Genomic DNA, 25036 nt, shown 5'->3' with positions numbered 1-25036 from the left:
TTATTTATTTTTTAAATTAATTCTTGAGTTCTTCTAAAAACCTGAGCTCTGTATTTGATTGATTTTTAAATTTGAGATTAATTGGTAATTTTTCATCAGTTCTTTTTACATTGTTATTCTAAAAAACATGCTATTGTTGACAAAACCCTTCATCAAATATATCTTGTCAGTTATTTAATTGAGATTAAACTGTGAGTCAAAGAGGAGTTTTTGGAGTGGGTGAAAAAGGAGAAGGAACTGTGTGGGAGATTAAGATTAGCATTAGGAAGGGCAGCTAATAGAGAAAAGAGCACTGAAGAATGAAGACCTGAAGAAAAAACTGATACTGAAGCTAAAGAGAAAACTAAATTAGAATTCCTGTATGAGCAAAAAGGTTCAATATATATGGAGCATTTGCGCTAATTACTAGACCACAGTGCCGACTGGCTAAATTCCAGAAATTGTGTATCCTCGCCTGTAACTTTCACCCGTTTCTTTTCCCTGTTTTAATTTTCTTCAAACAAAGCCTCTTTAAAACATAATGCCCTGGTTCCCTTCTTGTACAGAATGTAGCGAAAGTGAGTTCCTGTTGAAACTTTCTCCTAAACAGTTAAATTCCCAACAGATGTGTTTGGCTACAACATTATCGGCTCTTAGAAATGTTCTTAGGAATGGGAAGTTTCGGTCATTATGAACGGACAGTCTGGCACTTTTCATTGAAGCTGGTGTGTGGGGGAGGATTTTGTTGATCGACTGATATCTTAGTAGTCAGATTTATGGTAACCGCCCAGATCACAGTATCTTGTTTATTCAGTTCTCTTATAAATAACTGCAGACCTAGTTTTGCTTTCTTTTAACTTCAAATTCCCCAACTTCCCTTAATTGAAATATGAAATCTCACTGAAATCTGCCTTGCTTTTACAAATTTTTTAAGACTGACAAAACTAGACCTGTGCTTGTGAACTTGTCCTATTGAATTTTTAAATGTAATGTTGTGTGTGTAATGTAGCTATGGATATGGGGGGGGGATTGTTTATATTTTTCTGTGAACTGTTTATCTTATTTTTTAATATCCATTTTGAATTAAAAAAACTCATAAGTAACTCATATATATATACAGTAAATTGTAGCTATTGTAATTTAAAATATACAAATAAATAGTTTATTATTAAAGAAGTATGCTTATGTAAACATTGAATATTAAGCATTTTTTTATTTATTTTTTATTTATTTATTATATAGTATTTTATTTATTTTTTTAAATCAGTTCTACACTGTTCTTTACAGTTAGCTAGTATAGGTATGAGTTCAAGTTTTAGTTTAGTTTCATATGTATACTCATAACTAACTTATTAATATAACATTTCACATATATACATTTGTAGTTTAATTTATAATATACAAATATTAATACATTTTATTTTTTTTTATTTTTTATTGAGGTGTGTGTGTCTATATTTGCACATGCATGCACTGAAGAAACTGCTGTTAACATTTACATTTTGTCATTATTTTGAATAAGCAGTCTGGGTCTGTTTTTAAGTTCACTGTGTTTTTGTGTTATCAGCTGATTTTGTGTCTGTGTTTGTGTGTTTTATAGTCGAGTGAAAGCAGCAGCCGCTAGCCAGGGCTCCATCTCCCCCCTCAAATCCTCTAAAGTCCCACCATCCTCCTCCGTCTCTGCCTCTGCCAAACGAATTGGCCGCTCTTCATCTTCATCAACCAACCTCAAGAGGTGAGCCTGACCTCCCTCTAATCAGCTTTCCTCCAATCTTCTACACTTTCCATTTCTTTCTTCATTCTGCTTATTCTCTCACTCTTCCACCTCTTACTCTTTGTTGACTCGTTATTTCCAACTCTTTCGTCTAACTTATTCCTTCTTTCTTTCTCTCCCCCTCTATTTCATGTCTTCCCAGTTCCCTGGTGGCCTTCTTTCCTCTCTGTGATTACCCTATGCTCTGAAACAGAGAGCCGTAAACGCAAGGAACCAAGTTGGTTGCTCCATGCTGTTGGTTTCCAGCGACTCGTTCCCTGCTGTTTATGCAATCAGATATCCAGAGTCATATCACCTACCTACTACTCTATCACTCTCTCCAAACCAGCACCTATCGGGTCACAGCCATGTATTTTTGGACCAAGTGCATACCTACTACTTTCTAGTACTGTTCAAACCATATTGAAAAGCACTTTTTAACACTCGCTGGACTAGGGCTGGGTGATTTGAACTTTAATTTTTATATATATGTATATATGTTGGTGGGTAATGCATTACAAGTAACGTAATCAGATTACTTTTTCCCAAGTAACTAGTCAAGTAATCCATTACTTTTTAATTTACAAGAAAATATGAGTTACTTTTTCAAATAAGTAACGGCAGTTGTCAGTAGCCTCGTGGGCAGCGTGCCGATATGTAGCCGATATGTAGCGCCGTTGCGCTTTGGGAGACCCGAGTTTGAGTCCTGGCTCGCGGACCTTTCCCGATCCTTTCCCCACTCTCCCTCCCACCTTGTTTCCTGTCAATATATACTTTCCTATCCTAATAAAAAGGCAAAAATGCCAAAAAAAAAATCTTTAAAAAAAAAAAAAAAAAGTAACGCCAGTTACTTCACAAACGTGAATTTCCTTCAGCCTGGGGGAATGAAAGGGCTTTTACATTTGCCAAAAAAAAAAAAAAGCCCAGCCCAGATGAGAAAAAGTAACGAAACGGATTACTTTCCATAAGAAGTAACTAAGTAATGCAATTAGTTACTTTTTTAGGGAGTAACACAATATTGTAATGCATTACTTTTAAAAGTAACGTTCCCCAACACTGTATGTGTGTGTATAATTAAGTTTTCTTTTATATGAACAAATACAAAAATACCTGCTAATAAACAGCAATATTCCCACATTATTTTACGTAAATATTTTAATATATTTAAAAAATTGCAATGGTAAAATAGAGAAATAACACTTTATATACAAAATTCTAGATATCTACGTTATCAAAACATTAGCACATAAATGTAATTTATAAATTTGTTTTAATGTTCCAGATTGTCTTACTGCTCTTTAGTCTACGTTAGATTGTTCAGAAAACATTCAAAAGTAACTTTTCTGTAACATTTGAAAAATGATAGAATGGAACGTTACCTTAATGTTTACTCGAACGTTCACATAACCTAGAAAAAATGTAAAAGAAAAAAAAATAAATAAATTACACAATATATGATATAAAAAATAACATTTAAAAAATACATTTTAATTTAAATTGTTTTAATAATTGCATAATTTAATGATTGACTTGGATAATGCAGCTGAATAATTTACTTTTATATGCATAAATATTAAAATACTAGTGCTGGGCAATGTTTAATCGCGATTAATCACATCCAAAATAAAAGTTTTTGTTTATATAATATATGTGTGTACTGTGTATATTTATTATGTATATATAAAGACACACACATACAGTATATATTTACAATGCATATTATATATAAATATATTTAATATATAAACAGAACATTTTTCTTAAATATATACATGTATGTGTGTGTATTTATATATACATAATAAATAAACACAGTAAACATACATATTATGCACTCAAAAACCTTTATTTTGGATGCGATTAATCGTTGCCCAGCACTAAAAAATGCATACCTATAAACAGCAATGAGCCCACATTAATTTACATTACATTAAATATTTTAATGTACTAATAATTTTATGAATTCCATATAAAAAACAATATTTACAATTAGAAAAATTATCAGTATTGAATAAGTCGCCCAGCTCTACTCCAGGCTGAGTTTGATGATTTAAACAGCAAAAAATACAGTGTCATTCAGAATGCATGCAGTTCCTTGTCCCATTATCAGACAGATTTCCATGATCTCCGTGTCCTGCGGTGTAGATATGGGTACGAGTATGTGTCCTCCCTGTCCTCCACCCTTCATGTGTGTTTCCCTCCCTCCCATCCTCCAGCACCAGGTTAGCCAGCTCTCTGGGTAACCTGTACGAACCAAATGGTGAAGCCAACAGCTCTGGGAAACCTCCTTCCCCTTCCTCGTTCACTTCCCTCCCCGTCCGCACGGGCTACAGCGGCCTGGTCGCCACCCACAATTACCACTACGAGGTCAACAACAACAACAGTCAGTATAACAGCACCAGCACCCCGAACAGCAACGGGGTGAACCCAATATCTATCTATCTATCTATCTATCTATCTATCTATCTATCTATATATATATGAATGAATGAGATTTCTCTTTTTTTATTTAAAATTTTATCCATTATATATTATGTTAATAATGAACAATGAGATGTGCATAAAATTACTGTGAAATTAAATAAAATGAACATTCACCAAATATTTACTGAAAAATATGAAAATAAAAATGTAAATAATTTTCAATGTAATGTAATTTTTATTTTTTAAATACATCATTATTTTAACTTATGTTTATTATAATGAATAAATCTTGATTAATATTATTAATAAATATCAAATGTTCACAAGTCAGATTTTGGAAATTAATTGCAAACACACGGCTATATTTCTAATTCTGGAGTCATCTTAAACTGCTCAAACAAGATTCCTTATTTATTAGGCTTTACAGTCATATCGGTGGTGTTTTAGTGGAAACTGTGGTTACCATGGTACATTTTTCTAGGATAATTTTTTTTTTTCAAACTTCTTCTTACCTCACCCTGATCTAACACATGCTCATTTGCAATCTTGTCTTTTTTGTTCAGATTTTCCTAACAGATTCTTTTAAACGCTTATCTTGAGCATGTTGCATGTCCTCAATTTTTAGCAATTACACACTCACGTGCACGTCCCTCACTTCTACGGCCGTCACATCTCACTCTGTGTAGCATCTGTCTCTAGTGTGTTCTCATAAAGCTCTCACTCAGATGATCTAATATTTACCTAATTACCATGGTCAAGTGAGCTTTAATCGAGTGGTCAGGATGTGACAAATTTGTTCATTTTGAGCTAATCCGTCACCCTTTAACTCTGTGTGTGCATCCCACGCTGATGCTCCGAGGAAAAGAAAATTAATACTAAATAAACAAATATTAAAAAGCCAGAGCAGGGATAATATAGTGGAATACGGAGGCAGGCTTACAGCTTTAGTCTGGTTTGGCAGTAACATAGTTACTAACAAGTACTAATGGCACCTCAATGCTGCTGTTTGATGCAAAGGGAGTGGTGTACGCTACAATATTCAGTATTTGTTTGAATCCATCAGACAAATGGTCCCTCGCTTCAAGTAGTTCTGTACTTCCTGTCGTCTTCGCCTTGAAACCTCAGTTCGTATTTTGGTTAAACTGATACCAGAAACCAAACGTTTTCTTGCCATTCGCTTCAACATTTGTGTTTGTTATTCCACGTCCAAAAACGTTAAATTCCTCCATGTGTTTCCTGTGAATCAGGACGGAAAGGTAGTGAGCTTTATTTTAGTGGTCTGTTGTTCTTGGACCATCTCCAGACGTCTTGTAAGTTGTCCTGTTGGAAGGAGTTTGGTAGTTCCCCTTACAATTTCCTGTTGGTGCCTTTTGTCCGTTGTGAGTCAGGGTTTTTTTATGCATATGTTACTGTACATGTTAATCATGTGATTTCACAACTCTCTAGGCTTTCTAGACTTTCTCCTGTTTATGTGATTGACGATTGGCTCATATCTTCCCTGTTCTGGAGTGTAGTGTGCTGTCTTTGTTCAGAACATCACAACGCCTACACATGTAGCATGAGTGACTCAAAGTTGCGCTGCAGTGATGATGAATATCACTTTCCATCTTGCTCTGACAGCAGCACTGCGCTCTGTTAAACGTTCATCCTCAAAGGGCGTTCAGCTGAGTGTGTTTGCAGCCGCCGCCTTTACTGTCATTACAGTTAAGATGTCATCAGTTTTCTTGCTGCTAAAAATAGCATAAATTAGCATAAAGTTTCTCATTTCACAGCATGTTGTTGGACTTTAAACGCAACTCTCATTAAAAATGAACACTTTTTTTAGAATGTTCTGCACTTTGGAATTCTATGGAATGATTCTAAATTTGGTATAATATTTTAAATGGAGTGGCTTGAACTATATTCTCAGGTAGCTGAAAGCCTAATAAAATTAGTTTAATAAATTAAATTATATTTACTAAACGAACATCCGTAGATCGTGTAGAACTTGTGAACTTTTGTGGGGCTTCCTGTGAAATTCTTGCACGTTTGCTTAGATATTCCAATCGGATGTTCAAACAGCGTTAAGTAGCCGTATGCGCAACATTTTACAATTTTGAATTAATTGTATTTTGTGTTGTTAGAATGTTGATCAAAGTTTGTAAGTAGGCAACGCAAAAAACAGTGCTTTCTGTTGCTTTGTTTGTTAGGTGTTTTATGTGTAGGCGATGATATGAATAACAAAACCCTTTATGTTAGTGCTCATAATGAATTTACGAACTAATCCGAAAAGGTTGCTTTAGCGGGAGTTGCTTACTCAAATTCAGTTATTTTTGTACTGATTTATTGCAAAATCATCAGATTTTAGAATGTTAGCTGAAATGTACACATTCATCAAGATATTCCTATCAGAAGTTCAAACAACGTTTAAGTAGCCGTATGCGCAGCATTTTAGGATTTTGAATGAATGTGATTGTTATTAGAACGTTGTTAAAATGTTTGTAAATGGACAACGTAAAATGATTTCTGTTGTTTTGTTTGTTTGGTGCTTAATGTGTAGGTGATGAGATGAATGTACGAGCTAATCTGAAAATGATGCTTTAGTGAGCATTGTCTAGTCAAATTGGGTTATTTTTGACCCGATTTTCACTCTAAAGTCATCAGTTTTTAGAATGTTAACAACTAAGCCATTTTTCTGGTGCTTTATGTGTAGGCGATGTAATAATTTATGTTAGCCCTCAAAGAATGTACGAACTAATCTGAAAAAAGTAGATTTTTTGAGGGTTGCTTCTACTCAAAATTAGTTTTGTTTACAGATTTCTTACTGTAAAAGCGTCCATTTTCAAGATCTTTACAATCAAGTACAAATTCAAACATTCAGGAAAATATTCCTATCAGAAGTTCGAAATATGTTAAGTAGCTGTATGCGAAAAGTTTACGATTTTGAATGAATGCAAATTTGCTGTTACTAAAACGTTGATCAAATGTTTGTAAACGGACGACAAAATAAAACAATGCTTTCTGTTGCTTTGTTTGTTTTTTGCTTTGGGTAGGCAATGACGTTAATAACAAAACCTTTTATGTTAGCGATCATAATGTACGAACTAATGTGAAAAGGCTGATTTAGCGTGCGTTGTACTTAAATTCAGTAATTTTTGTACATTTTTCATTAAAAAAAATCTTCTGTTTTTAGGATGTTTACAATGAAGTGGAATTGACATATTCGTCAAGATATTCTTATTGCATGTTCAAACAACGCAAAGTATGCGAACCTTATATATGTATCAAGTATGGATCAAAAGTTTGTAAACTGACGACACAAAATAGAACAAAATGCTTTCTGTTGCTTCCCGTTTGTCTGCTGTAAACATTATTTTTCGTTCCCACCTGCTGTGGCATAATTATAAATAATTAGCATTCATCTATGCATGTTGTACACCTGTGTCTTCTAACCTTAGTGGCTTTTTTTCTGCACAAATTCACACACATTTAATGCAAATTTATTTCCGCTCTAAGCTTTGACTTTTTATTCTCATCTCACCCTCATTTACATCAGCGAGGGCTGTGATAGTAATGTCTCAGGTTGGCTTTTTAGACTATTATTTAACTACCCTCTGCCATGTAATTTTCTGTAATTACGTTCAGCATCGTAATCATCTCATCTTCTGTTTTTCCCCCTCTTTTGCAGTCCCTTCAGTCTGAGTATGTTCAGTACTAAAGCCGCCACCTTCCGCTAACCCCCGTCCCAGGCTGCTGGCCTGGTTCCGACCCGTGACACCTTCACTGTAACCACCGATTTGCTGACTTCTTGTAGTAAAAGAGGAACGAAGCTGAAAGGAAATGCTTTGAGACTGAACTGTCAGCCTCATGGTATGATACGTCCTGCTATGACAGGGCTGATCTGGAATCAGCTGCATGCTGTTAAATGACACGAACTTGCTTTGGCCGTCCTTTCAAAATGTCTTATCTTTTTTCTTTTTTTTTTTTAAAGCGATACTCTCCATTTATGAATATGCATAGTTAAATATTTTTAGGTAATGAATTTTGTACTATTTTTGTCCTATTTTATCTACAATTCTTAATGCTCGACGACAAGGTTTGTTGATATTTATGCATCTTTGGATTAGGGAATTTGTTCTGACGTAAATAATCACGTTTTTGTCTCCCGAGTGTACTTACTGAGTAACATATCAAGTGCGAGGGCTATATTTGAAAGATGCAAAATGGTTTTGCATTATTCAAATATATGCATTATTATTAAACTAATACAGATCTGAGCTCGCATGCGTTTCAAGAGCATCAAGGGCTGTTGAAAACACAACCGTCGACACTTCACTTTTTAAGAGTGTTGATTTCACCAGCACATCTGATATATAACATCTCAGAATGTACGAATGAGTTACAAGCTTTTGGCTGCTGTTTTTAACATGCACCGTTTTTACATAAAGTAGCTCAAACTGCTTAAAATATACAATAATGAAAACGAATATAAACATAATCGCAAACTCTATTACAGTAGATGAGCTTTTGTGTATTCAATGATAATGCATAACAAAACCCTTTGTTAGTGCACATAATGAATGTACAAACTAATCCGAAAAAGGTTGTTCCGGTGTTTGTCTCGCATTTGGTTATTTTAGGATGTTTACAATCGAGCGCAATTATCGTACAATTATATGACGCTTATTACAGTGTTCTTAAAGGTGACCAGCAGGTTTTAAGCTAAAACCTTTCGATTTTTTACTTCACATAAAAATTAAACACAGTCAGTCAGCCTCATGTCATAACATACTTGACCTTATTTCTTCTGTGAAACACAAAACAAGATTTTGTGCGATTCACTGAGCTCTGTTTAAGGACTGGGATTGTTGAGCTTAATAATGAAAGCACCATAAAAGTACGGCAAGTTGTCAATTCTGTGATAAGATGTCTTCAATTATAATTCTACAGAATAAAAAAAAAAACTCAAATTTCATTAAAAAAATTTATCCCATCAAAACATGTTGCTCCAGATCTGATGTCAATGTCAAGATGTGCAAGAAAAAAAATACGTTTACGATCATGTCAAATCTGGTGCAAATTGTCATAAAAACGATTTAAATGAAATCGTAGATCTACTGCAGAGGGGAAGCTTACTGCAAATTGCAATGTACTTTTCGTTTTGTTTGTCACGCAAAGCTATCGTACACATTTGGTAAACTTCGGTATCGTATTTCTTCTGAAAACAGCAGAAAGTACTTATATGGTGCAAGTTTGGACCTCAGCAGCCTTAATTTTATTGAATGGAAAAGAGCAGCATGAACATTGTTCTGAATATCATCTTTTGTGTTCCACAGAGGAAAGTCAATCATACAGGTTGAGTAAATTTTGACAATTTTCATTTTGGGGTTAAACTAACCTATGAGTTTCTTTTTGAACAAATACTCCAGTACAAGTTTATGCAGTTATAACTTGCTTGACTGCTCTGTATCTGTTAGTCCTGTAGCACTCTGTACATTCCGGATGGTGTTATGAATTATATGTGTATATATATGTTTTGGGAGAATCTTATTTGATTGAAGTATTCTACCTCTTTTGACATATACATGATGTAAACTACTCTCTTGCTTATAAAAATATATATTTTTGGAGCAGTGTGTAAAGAAAATCTAACAATGTTAAGAGCAGTGTTTGCTTTTCACAAACATACTGAATGGACATTAAAATACAAAGTAGTGGGTTGTACATTATTCTTTTACAATGTAAACACGATTTCAAAGACCAGAACAAAATAAAAGACTAATTTTGCTTTAGCTTGTTCGTTTTCTTTCATAATTTCTCTCAAGTGCATATTTCCAATTAGTCCTCTGCAGTGCTGTACAGATTGTTATTCTGTGACAAAAATACCGCTTTTAACAGCTCCAAAGAAGTAAATTAAGTGCCAACGATTCTCTCTCCCTGACAACCAACAAAGTGTGAACTGCAAAATCGCCACACATTTGTGAACTAAAGCCTCATTTTGAGTCTATCTGGCAGCAGGCGTCGGGCCGTGGGCGTTTGGAGACAGAGCTGTGAAAATGGCTGCTAGTCGAGTGACTGTTCACAGCCATGAATTCGGTAAGTATTTTAAAATGTCACTTTACTTTCTACACAATTTGATGCTTGTATCTGTGTCGTGAATTTTCTCTTCTGCCCACTTTTAGAAAACTGTTTTGTAGGCCCAAAATGTTATACTAAGAACTCAATCTTAATAGACCGTTCAGTTTTTGTTTTCAGTACTTGAACATTATAGCGGTCGTAGGTGTAACATTATATTTAACTGAAACCGTGGCTTCGTGTTTTCCCGAGCCCTTTCATTCAGCTTATCATAGTATAATGTCTGTCTTAGAATACACATTAAACTCAATGATCAACTCGATGCAAATAGCAGGTTTCAAGGCTGCTGCTGCTGCACTCGTTATAATAATAGTGCTCAAGTATCTTTGAAATGGTTCTGGAAAGGCAGCTTGACATGTCAAAACTGTCACAGTTGTTCTTTCTAACCTATACTTGATTTGAGGACTTGAGAAACGGATGAAGAAAATACTCGCGCTGCTCCTTTTTAAGGACAGATTAATAAGCTCGAAAGTGCGCGGTTCCGCCAGTAATTCAGTTGTATCCAGCACTATGCACTGATTATATTTAATCTACAGCTCAAATCATAGATGTTTTAATGAATCAAAGACATACACCGAGATCAGTGTAGTTTGATTCCTGTACAAATGAATGAATCTTGAGTCGGTTCTTTTATTGAATGAAAAACAACGCTATCAGTTTAGTCCGATTCCCGAACAAACAGATGACTATTTAATCTGTTTTTTGTTTTTTTGTATGAAACACATACAGCACAACCATTGTTTGTCTGATTGCTAAATCAATAACTCGCGTGCAGATTTTTTGTTAGTCAATTAAAATAGCCAGTGCTGCACGATTTCTGAACGAATCATTGACGCCTATGAGCCAGTTCTTTTTAGTGAATCAAAAACATGCAACACTATCAATGTTTTCTTAAAGGGACAGTTCACCCAAAAATGAAATTTTTTTCATTAATTACTCACCCTCATGTCGTTCCAAACCCGTAAGACCTTCGTTCATCTTCGGAGCACTAATTAAGATATTTTTGATAAAATCCGAGAGCTTTCTGAACCTCCCATAGACAGTAAGGTTACTACCACGATCAAGGTCTAGAAACATAGCAAGGACATTGGTAAAATAGTCCATGTGACATGGTGCCGCTGCTTACGTTGAACACGCACATGCGTTGTTTACATGAAGCGGAAGCAAGTGCATGCGTCATTATACTCTCTCTATAATGGCGGCGCGCTACAGGATTAGGAGGAGAAGAATTGTTGAATAAAGTTGTTTTTGTTTTCTTTGCGCACAAAAAGTATTCTCGTAGCTTCGTAAAATTACGGTTGAACCCCTGATGTCACATGGACTATTTTACCGATGTCCTTGACTGTGGTAGTTACCTTGCTGTCTATGGGAGGTTTAGAGAGCTCTCGGATTTCATCAAAAATATCTTAATTTGTGTTCTGAAGATGAACGAAGGTCTTACGGGTTTGGAACGACATGAGGGTGAGTAATTGACTGAATTCATTTTTCATTTTTGGGTGAACTATCCCTTTAACTTAAAAATATGACTCTTATTAGACTGTTATTTTTAGTGAATGAAAAACAGAGAGCATAATCAGTGTTGTCTGATTCTTGAACACACAATTTATGAAACAGTGTTTTTTAGTGAATCAAAATACAGCATGATCAGTGTCGTCTAGTTCTCGAATGCACAAATGACTCCTATGAGGCAGTACTATTGCCTACAATTAAATTGTATGACGAGTGAATCGTGTTTTAGGGAATTTCTTTTTCGATTCCCACTGAATGAATCATATGACTGATTCTCGATTGAATGAGATTTATGAGCCAGTTCTGTTTAGTGAATCAGAAACATGCAACACGGTCAGTGTAGTCCGATTCCTGATGAATGAATCGCATCAGTGGTAGTCGGATTTTCCAGTGAATGACTCTTATGAGCCAGTTTTTGTTAGTAAATCAGAAACATACAACGCAGTCAGTGTAGTCAGATTCCTGACGAATAAATCGCGTCAGTGTGTAGTCTAAATCGCCAATGAACGACCCAATTATTTTTATTGAACTAAAACCATACATCGTCTTTTTGCTCTGGTTCTTCAAAAGCAATCAGAGTGGGTGTACATCTCCATTCTTCATTCACTTTCATTGTATGAAACAGAGCAGTGTGAACATCCTGCAAAACATCTCCTTTTCGAGTCCCACAGAAGAATGAAAGTCCTACAAATTTGAAACCACATGAAGATGAGTAAATGGTGCCAGAATGTCCACAATCATAGCAAACTAATATTAAGCTCTTGACTCAATTGACTCAGAATACATGCAACTCCCTTCCTCGTGTTCCTAAAGGTTCTCAATCTCTATAATGAGCCCATTATAAGACGCTCTATTGATTATCACAGGCTCAATCCATTATGAATAATTACTTGCCTTCATGGTGATTGTGCACCCTGGGAATAATGAACGACACGTGAGAATGCAGTGTGGGCTCCTGTTGATCTCACGCCTCTCGTACTCACACGCACATATAAACCTCGATTCTCCACCACAGCATCACCAAAGGGAGCTGCGCTCTCTCACGCACACGTTCCTCTCACAATGTGAGATAAGATGAGATGAGATCTCCCATCATGCCAAACGACACAGACGTGCCGCTGTCGGCGTGCGCTCTGGGACGCGGCTCACGCATCTCCCTCGCCACCGTCTACTCCTTCATGTGCGTTCTGGGAACCGTCCTCAACCTCCTGGTGATCTATTTGGTGGTGACGTTCAAGAAGCTTCGCACAGCCAGTAATGCATTTATCGTGAACGGCTGCGTGGCGGATCTGCTGGTTTGTGCTTTCTGGATGCCCCACGAAGCAGTGGCCACCTCCACTGGGACTTTTTTGGTGATCGGTTACCAGGCGTTCAAAGAAGCGCTGCTGTTTCTGGGAATCACTGTGTCGCTGCTCTCCCACTCGCTTATTGCGGTCAACAGGTATGTTTTGATCACCAAAACCCCTGCTGTGTATCAAAGCCTGTATCAGAAGAGAAACACTGAATGGATGATCGCAGGATCGTGGTTGATCTCCTTGGGCTCCTTGTTCCCGTGGATCACGTCCTTTCGGTATCCGCCCGAAAGGTGTCGGGATGCTGAAGATGCTTCGTTCGCGAAGGGAACATCGGTGTCTGTTTTGTCCAGTCGGTTTGCTACTGGTACACTTGCATTTACTATCATCGGACAGACTTTGGTTGTGGTGTACTGCTACTTTAAAATCTTCCGCCGAGTGCAAATAAGTGTGAAAAGAGTCAGTATTTTGAATTTCCAAATCGCGAACAACCTTCCTTCGTTCCCCAGAAAGGACAAGCGACTCGGCTTTTACGTTCTCGCAGTGTGCTTTATTTTTATTCTTACGACCGAGCCGATTTTTTGGGTTCTTGTCGCGGGACTCTTTGCCCCGGTGTCCGTGGTGCTTTGGACGTCAACGTGGATTGTGTTCTGCACTATATTCGTGTCCAATCCCTTTCTGTACACTTGGAAGAATGAGGAGTTTCGGAAGTCCTTCAGGTCTGTGATGAGAGGAGACTTCTTGCGGGGATCCACGGTTGGAGTCGAGCCCATCACCATCAGTACTATTTCTCACATCTTCCCCAGACAAAACAGCCGCAGGGCATTTCTGGGTGAGATGAACTGAGCTAGACCTGCGAAAGCTTACGACTAGTACTGTGGCCAAATTTCGCTCGTGCCTGTCCAAGATGCTTCTACAATCTGCTGGCGATTTTTCAGTCACGATGAGCTGCATGTGTTTTACAGTGTTTTGTAAAGATTTTGTAACTTGTTGAAGTGTGAAGTGTTTTTTGCACAACTGTGAAGGCTTCACTGCCACTTTTTAAATGAGAAATGTTTATGAATGTTCAAATAAATCAGAAAAATCTCAACCTTGCGTTGTTTCTCATCTTTATTTTTTAAAAATAGTTTTTATATAAAATTAATATTATGATTTAACATTACTTTTATATAAAATTATTTTATTTAACAATTATTTTAAAGCATTTAAAACATTATTTTAATTTGAATGAATATTTATACTGTATTAATATTATAAAATGCTTGTTTGTTTAGCCGTGCATTTTATTTAACATGTCTAAAATGTCAAATATAGTAATATATTATTTTGTATTAACATTCATAAAGTGTATTAATAATATATAAATGCTTTTTTTATTTAATAGTGCATTTTATGTTTCATGTCAATTGTATTCATATTTTGAATTCATATAGAAAATCATAAGAAAATAATATTTAAAATGCTTAATTTTTTTTAAAGTGCATTTTTATAAGTGTTTAAATGGTCAATTATATTCATAGATTTTATTTGGAATTAATATTCATAGTGTAATAATATTATTATATAAAATGCTTAGTTTATTTAACATGTTTTAAATGGCAATTACTATATATTATTTTGAATGGATATACATAAAGCATATACAATTATTATGTAAAATGCTTAATATTTAATAGTGCATTTTATTTTAATAGCCTGTTTAAAATGTCAATTATATATTATAAACATTTAATTTTGAGTTAATGTACATAAAGGGCATTAATAGTTATATAAAATGCTTACTATTTTATTTAATAGTGCTTTTTATTAAACAGCATGTTTAAAAAGTAGTTTATTTGGAATTAATATTCATAGTGTATTAGTAATTTGTATCAAAAGCTTAATATTTAATAGTACTTTTTATTTAACAGCTTGTTTAAATGTCAATTATATTACCATATTTTATATATTTATACATCATTAAGATAACATGTAATTTAATAATTTTGTTTATTTCGTAAAAGTATTAATAATATTAATATAATTTAAGTACTTTTATTTTTATTTTAGATTTTCAGCACCAACTAAAAAGCCACAATCTCATGTGTTTCTTTTCTTTTCAATTACGGTGTTAGACATTTTAATCGGTGCAAGTTCAGTGGAGAGAATGGGATTTTTGAACCCTGTTGACATGGTGATAAAAAGTTACATCCAGCCGTATCCGCTCTTAAACACTCGCTTACATAATCCTCAGACTATTGTTAAAAGCCTGAGCAAGCATCTGTGCGAGCGTCCTGAAAGATGACAGATTTGTTGACTCAAAGTAAGTGGAAAGAATCATTATAAAACAAAAAAACATAATACGATACTTTACTCATTTTAATTACATATGCAAATCATTTAATTACACATTTGCATAAATGTATAAAATATATTCAAATGGATAAATTAACTTATAAAAAGTAATTAAAACCCTTTAAAATAAATCAGTTTCATAAATCACCACAGCCTCTACCTCCTTGATTTTAGCTGCTTCTTGTAGATTCAGCATTTCTGGGAAAAAACCTGATCTGTCCAAGCTTATAAAAACATCGGCAGTTATTTTAATATGCAATCAGTCACTGGTAGTTCATAATGGAAACGTTATCTTCAAAGTGTACACAAAGTAATTTCCTGTAATTGGGAAGAACCCCTTCAGGACAGCAGAGGGAGTCCATGGAGGGATGGAGAGCACAAAGCATTTAGGGCTGGGGAATTCCTCCATGGTTTATTTGGAGTGCTGAGGAGGTGGGTTACGATCCCTCCCCCTTCTACTATAAATCCGATCCAGAGCTGAATGAAAGAAAGCACATTAACTCTCTTGGAGCTCTTTGAATGTTCTTCAGAAGTGGACATCATGGATTCAGCTTTGCTGTTGACTTTGCTTCTACCGGTTGCAGGTAAGTTTATAAATGTACTTTTGGCTTTCTTGCAAACGCCAGTATTTTAACTACGTATGCTAAGTAACCTGAATATTTTAACATATTTTAGAGTCTTACCATCTGCTCTTCTTTTAGGCATTGCAGCTTAAGTGTTATTATAGTTAACCACAACTAACCTAAAATAAAAACATAATTTTTTTTTTATTTTAAACTGAAATAAAATATATTTAAATATATATAGCTAGTTGCCAAAGAAACATTTTCATTGCAATTTTGCTTAACTAAAATTGAAATAAAAATCATATAGACATATGTGACCCTGGACCACAGTGTCTTAAGTGTCAATTTTTCAAAGTTGAGATTTATACATCATCTGAAAACTGAATAAATAAGCTTACCATTGATGTATGGTTTGTTAGGATAGGACAATATTTGGTCGAGATACAACTATTTGAAAATCTGGAATCTGAGGGTGCAAAAAAATCAAAATATTGAGAAAATTGCCTTTAAATTTGTCCAAATGAAGTTCTTAGCAATGTATATTACTAATCAAAAATTAAGTTTTAATATATTTACAGTAGGACATTTACAAAATATCTTCATGGAACATGATCTTTACTTAATATCCTAATGATTTTTGGCATAAAAGAAACATCTATAATTTTGACCCATACAATGTATTTTTGGCTATTGCTACAAATATACCCCAGAGACTTAAGACTGGTTTTGTGCTCCAGGGTCACATATTTAAATAAAATTTTAAAAAATGACTAAAACTTAAAACATGTAATTAAAATTAAAACTGAATAAAAAAACATATATGCAGATTTGAGCATTATAAAACATCTTTATTTTATATAAATCCTAATGATTTTTGGCATAAAAGAAAAATCTATAATTTTGACCCATACAATGTATTTTTGGCTATTGCTACAAATATACCCCAGAGACTTAAGACTGGTTTTGTGCTCCAGGGTCACATATTTAAATAAAATTTAAAAAAATGACTAAAACTTAAAACGTAATTAAAATTAAAACTGAATAAAAAAACATATATGCAGATTTGAGCATTATAAAACATCTTTACTTTATATAAGACTACCATAACTGCATATGCAAATGATTTGATATATTTCTATTTTTTTACGCATTTTTTGTGCATTATAATGTTTCCTCTTTAGTCAGTTGCTTTGTAATTGTGTGCATTTTTAGTTGATGCACTTACTGATGCCCAGAAATTCTAATGTAATATTTTAACTACTTTATTTAATATTGTGAGCATTATAAAACAAAATTCTCTCTAAAAAAAATAATACAACACTTTTATGATTTAATGACATATTACACAATTTCCACAATTATTGTAAATCATCATTATTTAAAAAATAGGACTTACTGATGAGTTCGTGATGAACTAATGGGCCGTGTTCTCTTGAATAGTTGTTTCCCACGTACTGGACCTGCCGTCCCAAGTTCTGCTCAAAGTGGGCGACAGGAGAGAGTTGACTTGCAGCATGTCTTCTTGCCCGGAGAAGGTGAAGTTTGTTTGGACCACAATAGAAGACAGACCGTTATTCACCACTACTGTTTCACGGGACAGAGAATCTGTGATGGTCTTTGACAGTGTGATGAAGAATCACGAAAACACCATTCTGTGCAAAGCAACCTGTGGAAAGGAGACAAAACATGCGGCAACAACGGTTAAAGTTTATTGTGAGTTCCTTGTATGTTCTCAGTTTCATTAAAACTTAAGTAGGCTTCATAATGCACTGTTAGCGGAGACCGGGGTAAGTTGTCACACATTTTACTTCAGTAAATATTTCTCAATGTATGTTTAACACTGGATTACTTTAAATTATAGACTAATTAATGGATTTACAGCAATTATGACTCAAATGAATTCATGAGAAAGCAAATTTGTAAAAAGGTAACCATTGTTTTGGCCAATTTGTGTAATTAGATGTCCAAAATCTGAGATATGTGACGTCAGGCCCCGGTCTCTTTTATTTTTTTTAATGCTACATATGAATCACGTAAGCATGAAATATGTAAACTCATTTTATAGTTTGTTTTTGCTTGTTGACGAATATTTAAATCTTGGAATCCATTTCAGCTTTTCCAAAAAACCCAGTTATATCCGGATATGATAGCTTGAAACTGGGCGAGGAAAGCGTTTTGCGCTGTGAAGTATCTTCTATACACCCTTTGGAGTTGCTTGAAGTGCAGTGGCTGTATGGAGACACAGTTCTTCAGACTTATGAGGGAGAATCCGAAGAATATGCATATTCATTTCCTTTTATATTCACACCTTCTAATGAGGATGATGGGAAGGCAATAACATGCAGAGCATCACTCCGTGTGGATGGTATACCAGCTGATGAGATGACCAAGGAAACGTCTGTACCAATGACAGTTCTCTGTAAGCTACACTTGCATACTGTATATTAACATTAACTGTTTTGAAATTAAACCCAAAACGGATGTGGGAGTTATACTTCCTCTCTGAAGAAGATGACCCCTATGATCATTAGTTCATTAGTTTTTCCCATTGCTTTCACAGCTGCACCGCATAATGTTAAAGTATCTGGAGTGACCGCCGTCCCGCTGGGATCCAGTTTAACTTTGACCTGTGAGGCCGAGGGCAAGCCAAAGCCTGCGTTTACATGGACGGCTCTTAAACCAGATGGCCAGTCTGTGGAAATGGGAAAGCATCAAGATCTCTTCATGCAAGACGTGTCCTTATCGGATGCTGGTACTTACCAGTGTGACGTTAGCAATGACTTGGGAAGTCAAAAGGCCAGCGTTTCAGTAGTCGTTCAAGGTTAGTGGTTCATTTAAAGGCATAGTTCAGCCAAAGATGAAAATCCTGTCATTAATTACTCACCCTCATGTCGCTCCAAACCTGTAAGACCTTCGTTCATCTTCAGAACACAAATAAAGGTATTTTTGATGAAATCTGAGAGCTCTCTGACCCAGACAGGTACTACCATGTTCAAGAAAAGGTAGTAAGGACATCGTTAAAGTAGTCCACTGACAGGGAAGAGAAGAAATTGTTGAATAAAATCTTTATTTTTGTTTTCTTTGCACACAAAAAGTATTCTCGTAGCTTCATAACATTACGGTTGAACCACTGATGTCACATGGACTATTTTAATGATGTCTTTACTACCTTTCTGGGCCTTGAACGTGGTAGTTACGTACGTTGCCGTCTATGGAGGGTCAGAAAGTCCTCAGATTTCATCAAAAATATCTTTATTTGTGTTTAGAAGATGAATGAAGGTCTTACGGCCTTGGAACGAGTAATTAATGACCGAATTTTCATTTTTGGGTGAACTATCCCTTTAATTCTTTAAACGTCTAATTTCGGTGAGAGCCAATAGCCTAGAAGGCAGCACTCCGACCCGAGTTTGATCTAAATAAAGGCAAAACCGCCGAAAAACGTTAAAAAATGTCTAATTTCGAGACATTGCTTTGCTCCCAATTAAACAAATTTTTGAATTTCTTGGCAGCACCTCCTATGGATACCCTCATTGTAGCAAGTCCACAATCCACTCTGAAGGAAGGAGACTCTGTGAGCATTTCCTGCAATTCCAGCGGTGTTCTAGTGACACACGTGGTGCTCAGTAGGAGGGTGAATGGTGTAAAAACAGAGATAATGTCTAGAGAAGGGGCTGAAACATCAGTTACCATTGATTCCGTCAAGCTGGCTGACTCTGGCATGTTTGTGTGTGAGGCTTTCAATGATTATGGCAGTCAGGAGACCACTCTCAATCTAACTGTTGAAGGTAAGACCTTGAACGTCTGGGATTAGTGGATATTGTTGGCACAAAGATTGATCTGTTGAGCGCAGTTACAGTGGGGGTTGTAATGGCGTGTAAAATAGGAAGACGGAATCAGTTGTGGTCTTTTATCTCCTAAAGATACTTTGAGAGTGATGAGTAACACTTACACAGATTCCTCATCCTCATCTTAAATATGAGCTTGAAGTTCAATGCTCTGCAACTCCAGTTTGAAGCACCAACTCTAAATTTGTCTTTTTTTCCCTTCACAGCTCATTTGCTAGAAGTGGCACTACAACCAGACGACGAGGTTGTGTTGGAGAAAGGCTCCAGCCTGATCCTCTCCTGTCAGGCTTCAGGTTGTCCTCAACCCAAGTTCTCCTGGAAGAATCTTTCAAATATGCCGATCCTCAGTCGACTTAAAACAGATGGCTTCCGGTCCCAGCTGGTTTTCGATCTAGTAGAGTTGGAAGATGAGGGAACTTACCTTTGTGAGGTCACGTGTGGCTCGATCAAGAAGTCCAAACAGACAGAAGTGAAAGTGTTTTGTAAGTATCTCGAAAGGTTTACCATCCGGTCTCGAGTTTACATAAAAAAAATTGTTTGTATTGGGAGAAGTTCCTCAAGCATTAAGCCCGTTCACACTACAAGCGACACAATCCCATTCATTTCAATGGAGAGCTGGCGATTTCCGGCATCACAAGCGACAGCGGCCGTTGGCGACCGGATGGGGCTTGTCCAGTGGCGCGACAAAGTTCAGAATCCTTCAACTTTATGCAAATGAAGAGCGACTTTCGGGAGCGACAGCCAATAGGAAAGAACACAGTAGAGCTCATGTGATCGTTCTTCTCTCAGCCGTAGATAAACATGCACAATGGAAGAAAGTAGGCTCTGTTTCTCGTTCATTTTTGTTTGTATTTACGGATTTAATTTAGATTTAGATTATATTTAGTCTTTTGCCTCCAAAATGTTTGTACTTAGCGGCAAGAAACCTGATTTGCTGTCAAGGCAACCAGTATTGAGAACCCCCACTAGCAACCTAATCGCCAGCCCAAAAGTCGCTGCTAGTGTGAATGCAGCTTTATACTGGTCCTCAACTCTGAACCTCGAGATCCGTTTTCCTGCAGAGTTTAGCTCCAACCCTAATCAAACACACCTGAACAAGCTAATCAAGGTCTTCATGATTAGTACAAAGTTGCAGGTAGATGTGTTTAATCCAGGTTGTAGCTAAACTCTGCATGAAACTGGATCTTAAGGTCCAGAGTTGATGATCCCTGTACTAAATAGTTAACTGGTTGATGAATGGAGAATGTATAATCAAGTTTTTAACATTTGAAGTTGAAATGTGTATTTTTTTACATCACTAGCATCACCAGTTGGAATCGCAAGACTGGTTCACAAAAAGTTTTCTGAACATTCCCCACATCTACCATTGGTCGACAAAACAAATTATCCTGTCCAAAACTCATTGAGCCAAAATTGCTGTGTTTGGCTAGTTGGGATGCTCAAACAAAAAAGTTTAATAAGAGACTAAAACATTTAAATAGAAAACTAGTTAATCTTACTGTCAAGGAAAAAGTTCCTTTCTCTTTAACTTCTCAGAGTTTGAGTTGCAATTAACCAACTGTTTAAATGTGAGTCATCTGTCAACAGTAATTCAGTCTCTTGAAATCTCTTTGTGGAAAGTTTTAAAAATAGCTCTCTTTGACATTGATTTGATGCAGGAAATAAAGCATTTATTATATTTTCCAGAATGAGAATGAACAAGGACTTGAGAGGTTAACAAAATGGATAATGTTGTCAAGATTTAATACTCCTCTGATTGAAACATTATTGCTTTTAAGGTCATAGAAACTTACTTAAAATATTCTGTTGCTCTTGACGGAAAACAACTCTTAGAATGTGCGAGGGAGTGTTGCTTTGTTTACATTGCATGTTTTACTACATATCGACTCTGTCAGAATGATGGTCAGCTGTCGTCATTCAAGGTTCTCCTTAATTTTGTTGTATTTATTAGTCGGTGTGTATTTATACTTGAAAATCCTTAGATGTTCCATTTTCTTCTCTTATCAGCATTTCCAACAAGTCCTGTCGTGAAAAATTCTGGACCTTCTCTGGTGGGAGAGATGATGAAATTGACCTGCACTGCTCAGGAAGTTTTCCCGGCCAACCTTTTCCAAATCCTGTGGATGGATGGAGAGCGAGAAGTGCATTTGGAAACTGGGTCATTTTCAAGTGGTACAATAAATCTGACTTCAGTGTATTCTTACCGTGTAAACACCGAAGACCAGGACAAACGCATCACCTGCAAAGTTTTGCTGGAAATGCGTGGTGTGCCAGCTGCTCAAGCAGTAAAGACAGCATCTACTACACTGTCCGTTCACTGTAAGTCAAGGTATTTCTTTGTTTCTTTTAAATATCAATTTGCCTTGGGTTTTTAAACATTGTGCTCCTTTTACAGATCCCCCGAGAGCAACCAGTATTACTGTGAGCCCACTGACGGAGTTGAAGGAAGGAGAATCTGTGAGCATTTCTTGTCTTTCCGACAGCTTTCCAGTGGGGCGTACAGTGCTGAGCAGGGTGATGAATGGTGGACAAACAGAGCTAATGACCAGTGATGGGCTTGAAACATTGTTTACCATCCCTTCGGTCGAGCTGGATGACTCTGGCGTCTATGTTTGTGAAACCTCTAATATGTATGGAAGCCACAACGATAGTGTGGAGATTACCGTGAAAGGTAAGTTACTAATTACATTCGGTCAAAATCAATCAGTGGCCACAGTATCAACATGTTGTACTGTTTGAAATATCAGCAGTTATTTGAAATAAATTAACATTTTTAGAGTGCCTTGCTCTCCATTTAGCCTTGTTCTCCTTTTCATCAAAACAGATAAATTGTGTTTTTCTCTTAAGTTGATCCTGTCTAGGCAACTGACAATTATTATGCCTCTCTTATCCCAGCACCACCCAGGAATACAACAGTGGAGATCTTTCCATCCACAGATGTTCAGGAGGGGCAGAATATCACCATCTGTTGTCGCTCCATGAGCTTCCCTCCTCCTACGGTGGTCCTCAGCAAGCTGGATAGCGAGAAAAATGTCTACTCTCTTGATGGTGTATTCCTGATGATCAACCTCACTCCTAACGACACAGGCCTTTATCAGATCAACGTCACCAATTACCTGGGCTACGAGACTGAGATTTTCAATATTAGTGTGATGGGTGAGTAAAACTGGACGTATATCATATCAAGCTAATGTATTTCTGCATTTAGTTTGTGAATTAACACCATGTCCTAACCAGACATGACACGACCGGTCAAGTTTTGCACAAGTTTTAACTTGTTCAAATTTACAAAATCCCAACCATTCGGAGCATATTTGACGCTTAATGTACATTTATGTGAAGTAGTATTTTGGACCAATGAAATTTCACTGTGGCCAGTGGTCCCCAGGTGCGACCAAAATTGCATACTGTGGTATTTGACGAGGAACAAACTTGTTATGTGATATCCGGCATCAATTGTGTCGCTTCACTGATCCCTGACATAAGTTGCGTCGCTTCAGTGCCATTCACAACTCCTCTCCCATGGCCTGATGGGATAGTAAAGTGTCCATCAGATGTGCACTTCGTAATCTCGGTGGAAGTAGTGGGCCATCCTGGTACTTTTCGCCTTCTGTTTTATGAATGGGAATTTTGGAGATATTACTCTTTTCATATTCAGTTTTTAGTCAGGTTATACGCCACATTAAAAGTGACACTGTTGAAAATGAGGCTATGAGGAATAGGCTTACTTTTTTACCATGGCATGTGCTGAATAAAAGTCATCGATCATGTAATTTTGCACAACTTTTTGTGAGTTTTTTGCTTTTTGCTTTGACATTTCGTCAGCTGAGCAATCGGTATTGTTATACAATGGTACAAACCATAAAACACACTGTACTTCTATCCCTCACAGTCTCATTTTCTTTCCTGTCAAAAATTGAATATGGTGCTACCCTGAGGTACCATGTCAAAACCCAAGGGTAGCTTGACTAAATGTGTCATAGGTTTTCTCAATTGCGGTTTGTTAGGACAAGCAAAAACATTTTTTTTTTTACAAACATTTTACAGCATATTTCCAATTTGCCAATCTCTTTGACTTTTCATTACAGAGAAAAGAGTCAACCCTCCATTAGGCTGGAATGACTTTCTAATCCCTGCGATTTGCCTGGGAGTTGCTGCTGCGCTGCTCGGTGTTGTGGTGTACGTGTGGAGAGCTAGAAAGAAGGGATCATACGACCTTACAAAGTGCAATCTGAGCACTGTGTAGACTGTGTTTACATTCCATGGACTGTTTTGGAAGCAGCTACGCTTGCCTGAACTGTCTTGTTAGGGCCCAGGGCCTCCTTAAAGCGAGAACTGCAGGTGACTGGATTCATCACCTTGAACGTCAGGTGACAATAACCCAGCTGGATGGGAAACTGCATTCTCCACAGCCAGAGACAATCAATGTGACCGTGATTTGCCACGCATCCCCAGAGGAAGGAAATCGAACCGGAGCGGTTTCTTTGTGGTCTTTGTGTTGGGAAGTATCAGCTGTTTTTGAGACTACCTTGTCTGCACTTAAAGAAGTGTGAAAGTCTAAGCTTGAAATACAAATAAAAAAAACTGTGAATCATATATTTTAATATTTTAGCATTACGAGAAAATAACCACCAAGTATTGATTGAACTGTTTGGTACATTTTAGAAGTCTATAACAGTCTGTCTGATGTACCGAAATAGATATTGTGCCCTAAAAAAATCTGTATTTAATTATGTGTGAAGTTTTGTCAAATGCTTTCATTTTCATATTTATTAAATTTGCAGCTTTCTGTCATTTGATCTGGGAAGGTGTTTTATGGGAAAATCCAGGGACATTTTAGAGTTACAGGAATCTGTTAAAGCTTCACTTTCTCTTTTGACATTTCACTTTTGCATTTCGGTTTTCCTGCAATGTTATACTTTCCATTCAGCACAATAAAGGTGGGATGATTTGGAAAGGCGTATTCACACAGCATGTGTAAATTGTGGTCTTTGTGTTGGGAAGTATCAGCTGTTTTTGAGACTACCTTGTCTGCACTTAAAGAAGTGTGAAAGTCTAAGCTTGAAATACAAATAAAAAAAACTGTGAATCATATATTTTAATATTTTAGCATTACGAGAAAATAACCACCAAGTATTGATTGAACTGTTTGGTACATTTTAGAAGTCTATAACAGTCTGTCTGATGTACCGAAATAGATATTGTGCCCTAAAAAAATCT

The 25036-nt window shown here is 36.3% G+C and overlaps 3 protein-coding genes across 4 annotated transcripts in view; all 3 read left to right on the top strand.

The window, feature by feature from the left end:
- Positions 1 to 9119, top strand: part of cdc14ab (cell division cycle 14Ab) — a 44792-nt gene extending 35673 nt beyond the window's left edge. The window contains exons 14-15 of one of the 2 annotated variants that reach the window (XM_016462246.1): positions 1580 to 1714; positions 7824 to 9119. In XM_016462246.1, coding sequence (XP_016317732.1) covers positions 1580 to 1714; positions 7824 to 7872 — 184 coding nt within the window. In that variant the 3' untranslated portion in view covers positions 7873 to 9119. Of the gene's footprint in view, positions 1 to 1579; positions 1715 to 1895; positions 2228 to 7823 lie in introns of those variants that run through there. The other variant, XM_016462247.1, reaches the window with a different exon arrangement.
- A 3422-nt stretch (positions 9120 to 12541) lies between these two features.
- Positions 12542 to 14101, top strand: LOC107669805 (probable G-protein coupled receptor 88). The gene has a single exon (XM_016462205.1). It carries the CDS (start codon positions 12859 to 12861, stop codon positions 13915 to 13917), a length of 1059 nt encoding a protein of 352 aa, XP_016317691.1. The 5' UTR covers positions 12542 to 12858; the 3' UTR covers positions 13918 to 14101.
- Positions 14102 to 15811: 1710 nt separating this feature from the next.
- On the top strand, positions 15812 to 24782 carry LOC107669833 (vascular cell adhesion protein 1-like). Its single transcript, XM_016462257.1, has 10 exons — positions 15812 to 15989; positions 17412 to 17684; positions 18085 to 18390; positions 18532 to 18792; positions 19481 to 19756; positions 20023 to 20298; positions 21824 to 22135; positions 22212 to 22487; positions 22712 to 22972; positions 23905 to 24782. Exons 1-10 carry the CDS (start codon positions 15887 to 15889, stop codon positions 24060 to 24062), a joined length of 2502 nt encoding a protein of 833 aa, XP_016317743.1. The 5' UTR covers positions 15812 to 15886; the 3' UTR covers positions 24063 to 24782.
- Positions 24783 to 25036: the final 254 nt, after the last annotated feature.

Source organism: Sinocyclocheilus anshuiensis, unplaced genomic scaffold (assembly GCF_001515605.1).
Source record: "Sinocyclocheilus anshuiensis isolate Anshui unplaced genomic scaffold, SAMN03320099.WGS_v1.1 scaffold560, whole genome shotgun sequence".
NCBI lineage: Eukaryota > Metazoa > Chordata > Actinopteri > Cypriniformes > Cyprinidae > Sinocyclocheilus > Sinocyclocheilus anshuiensis.
Note: the sequence above shows the minus strand (reverse complement) of the source record. Positions and strands in the feature narration are given on the sequence as shown.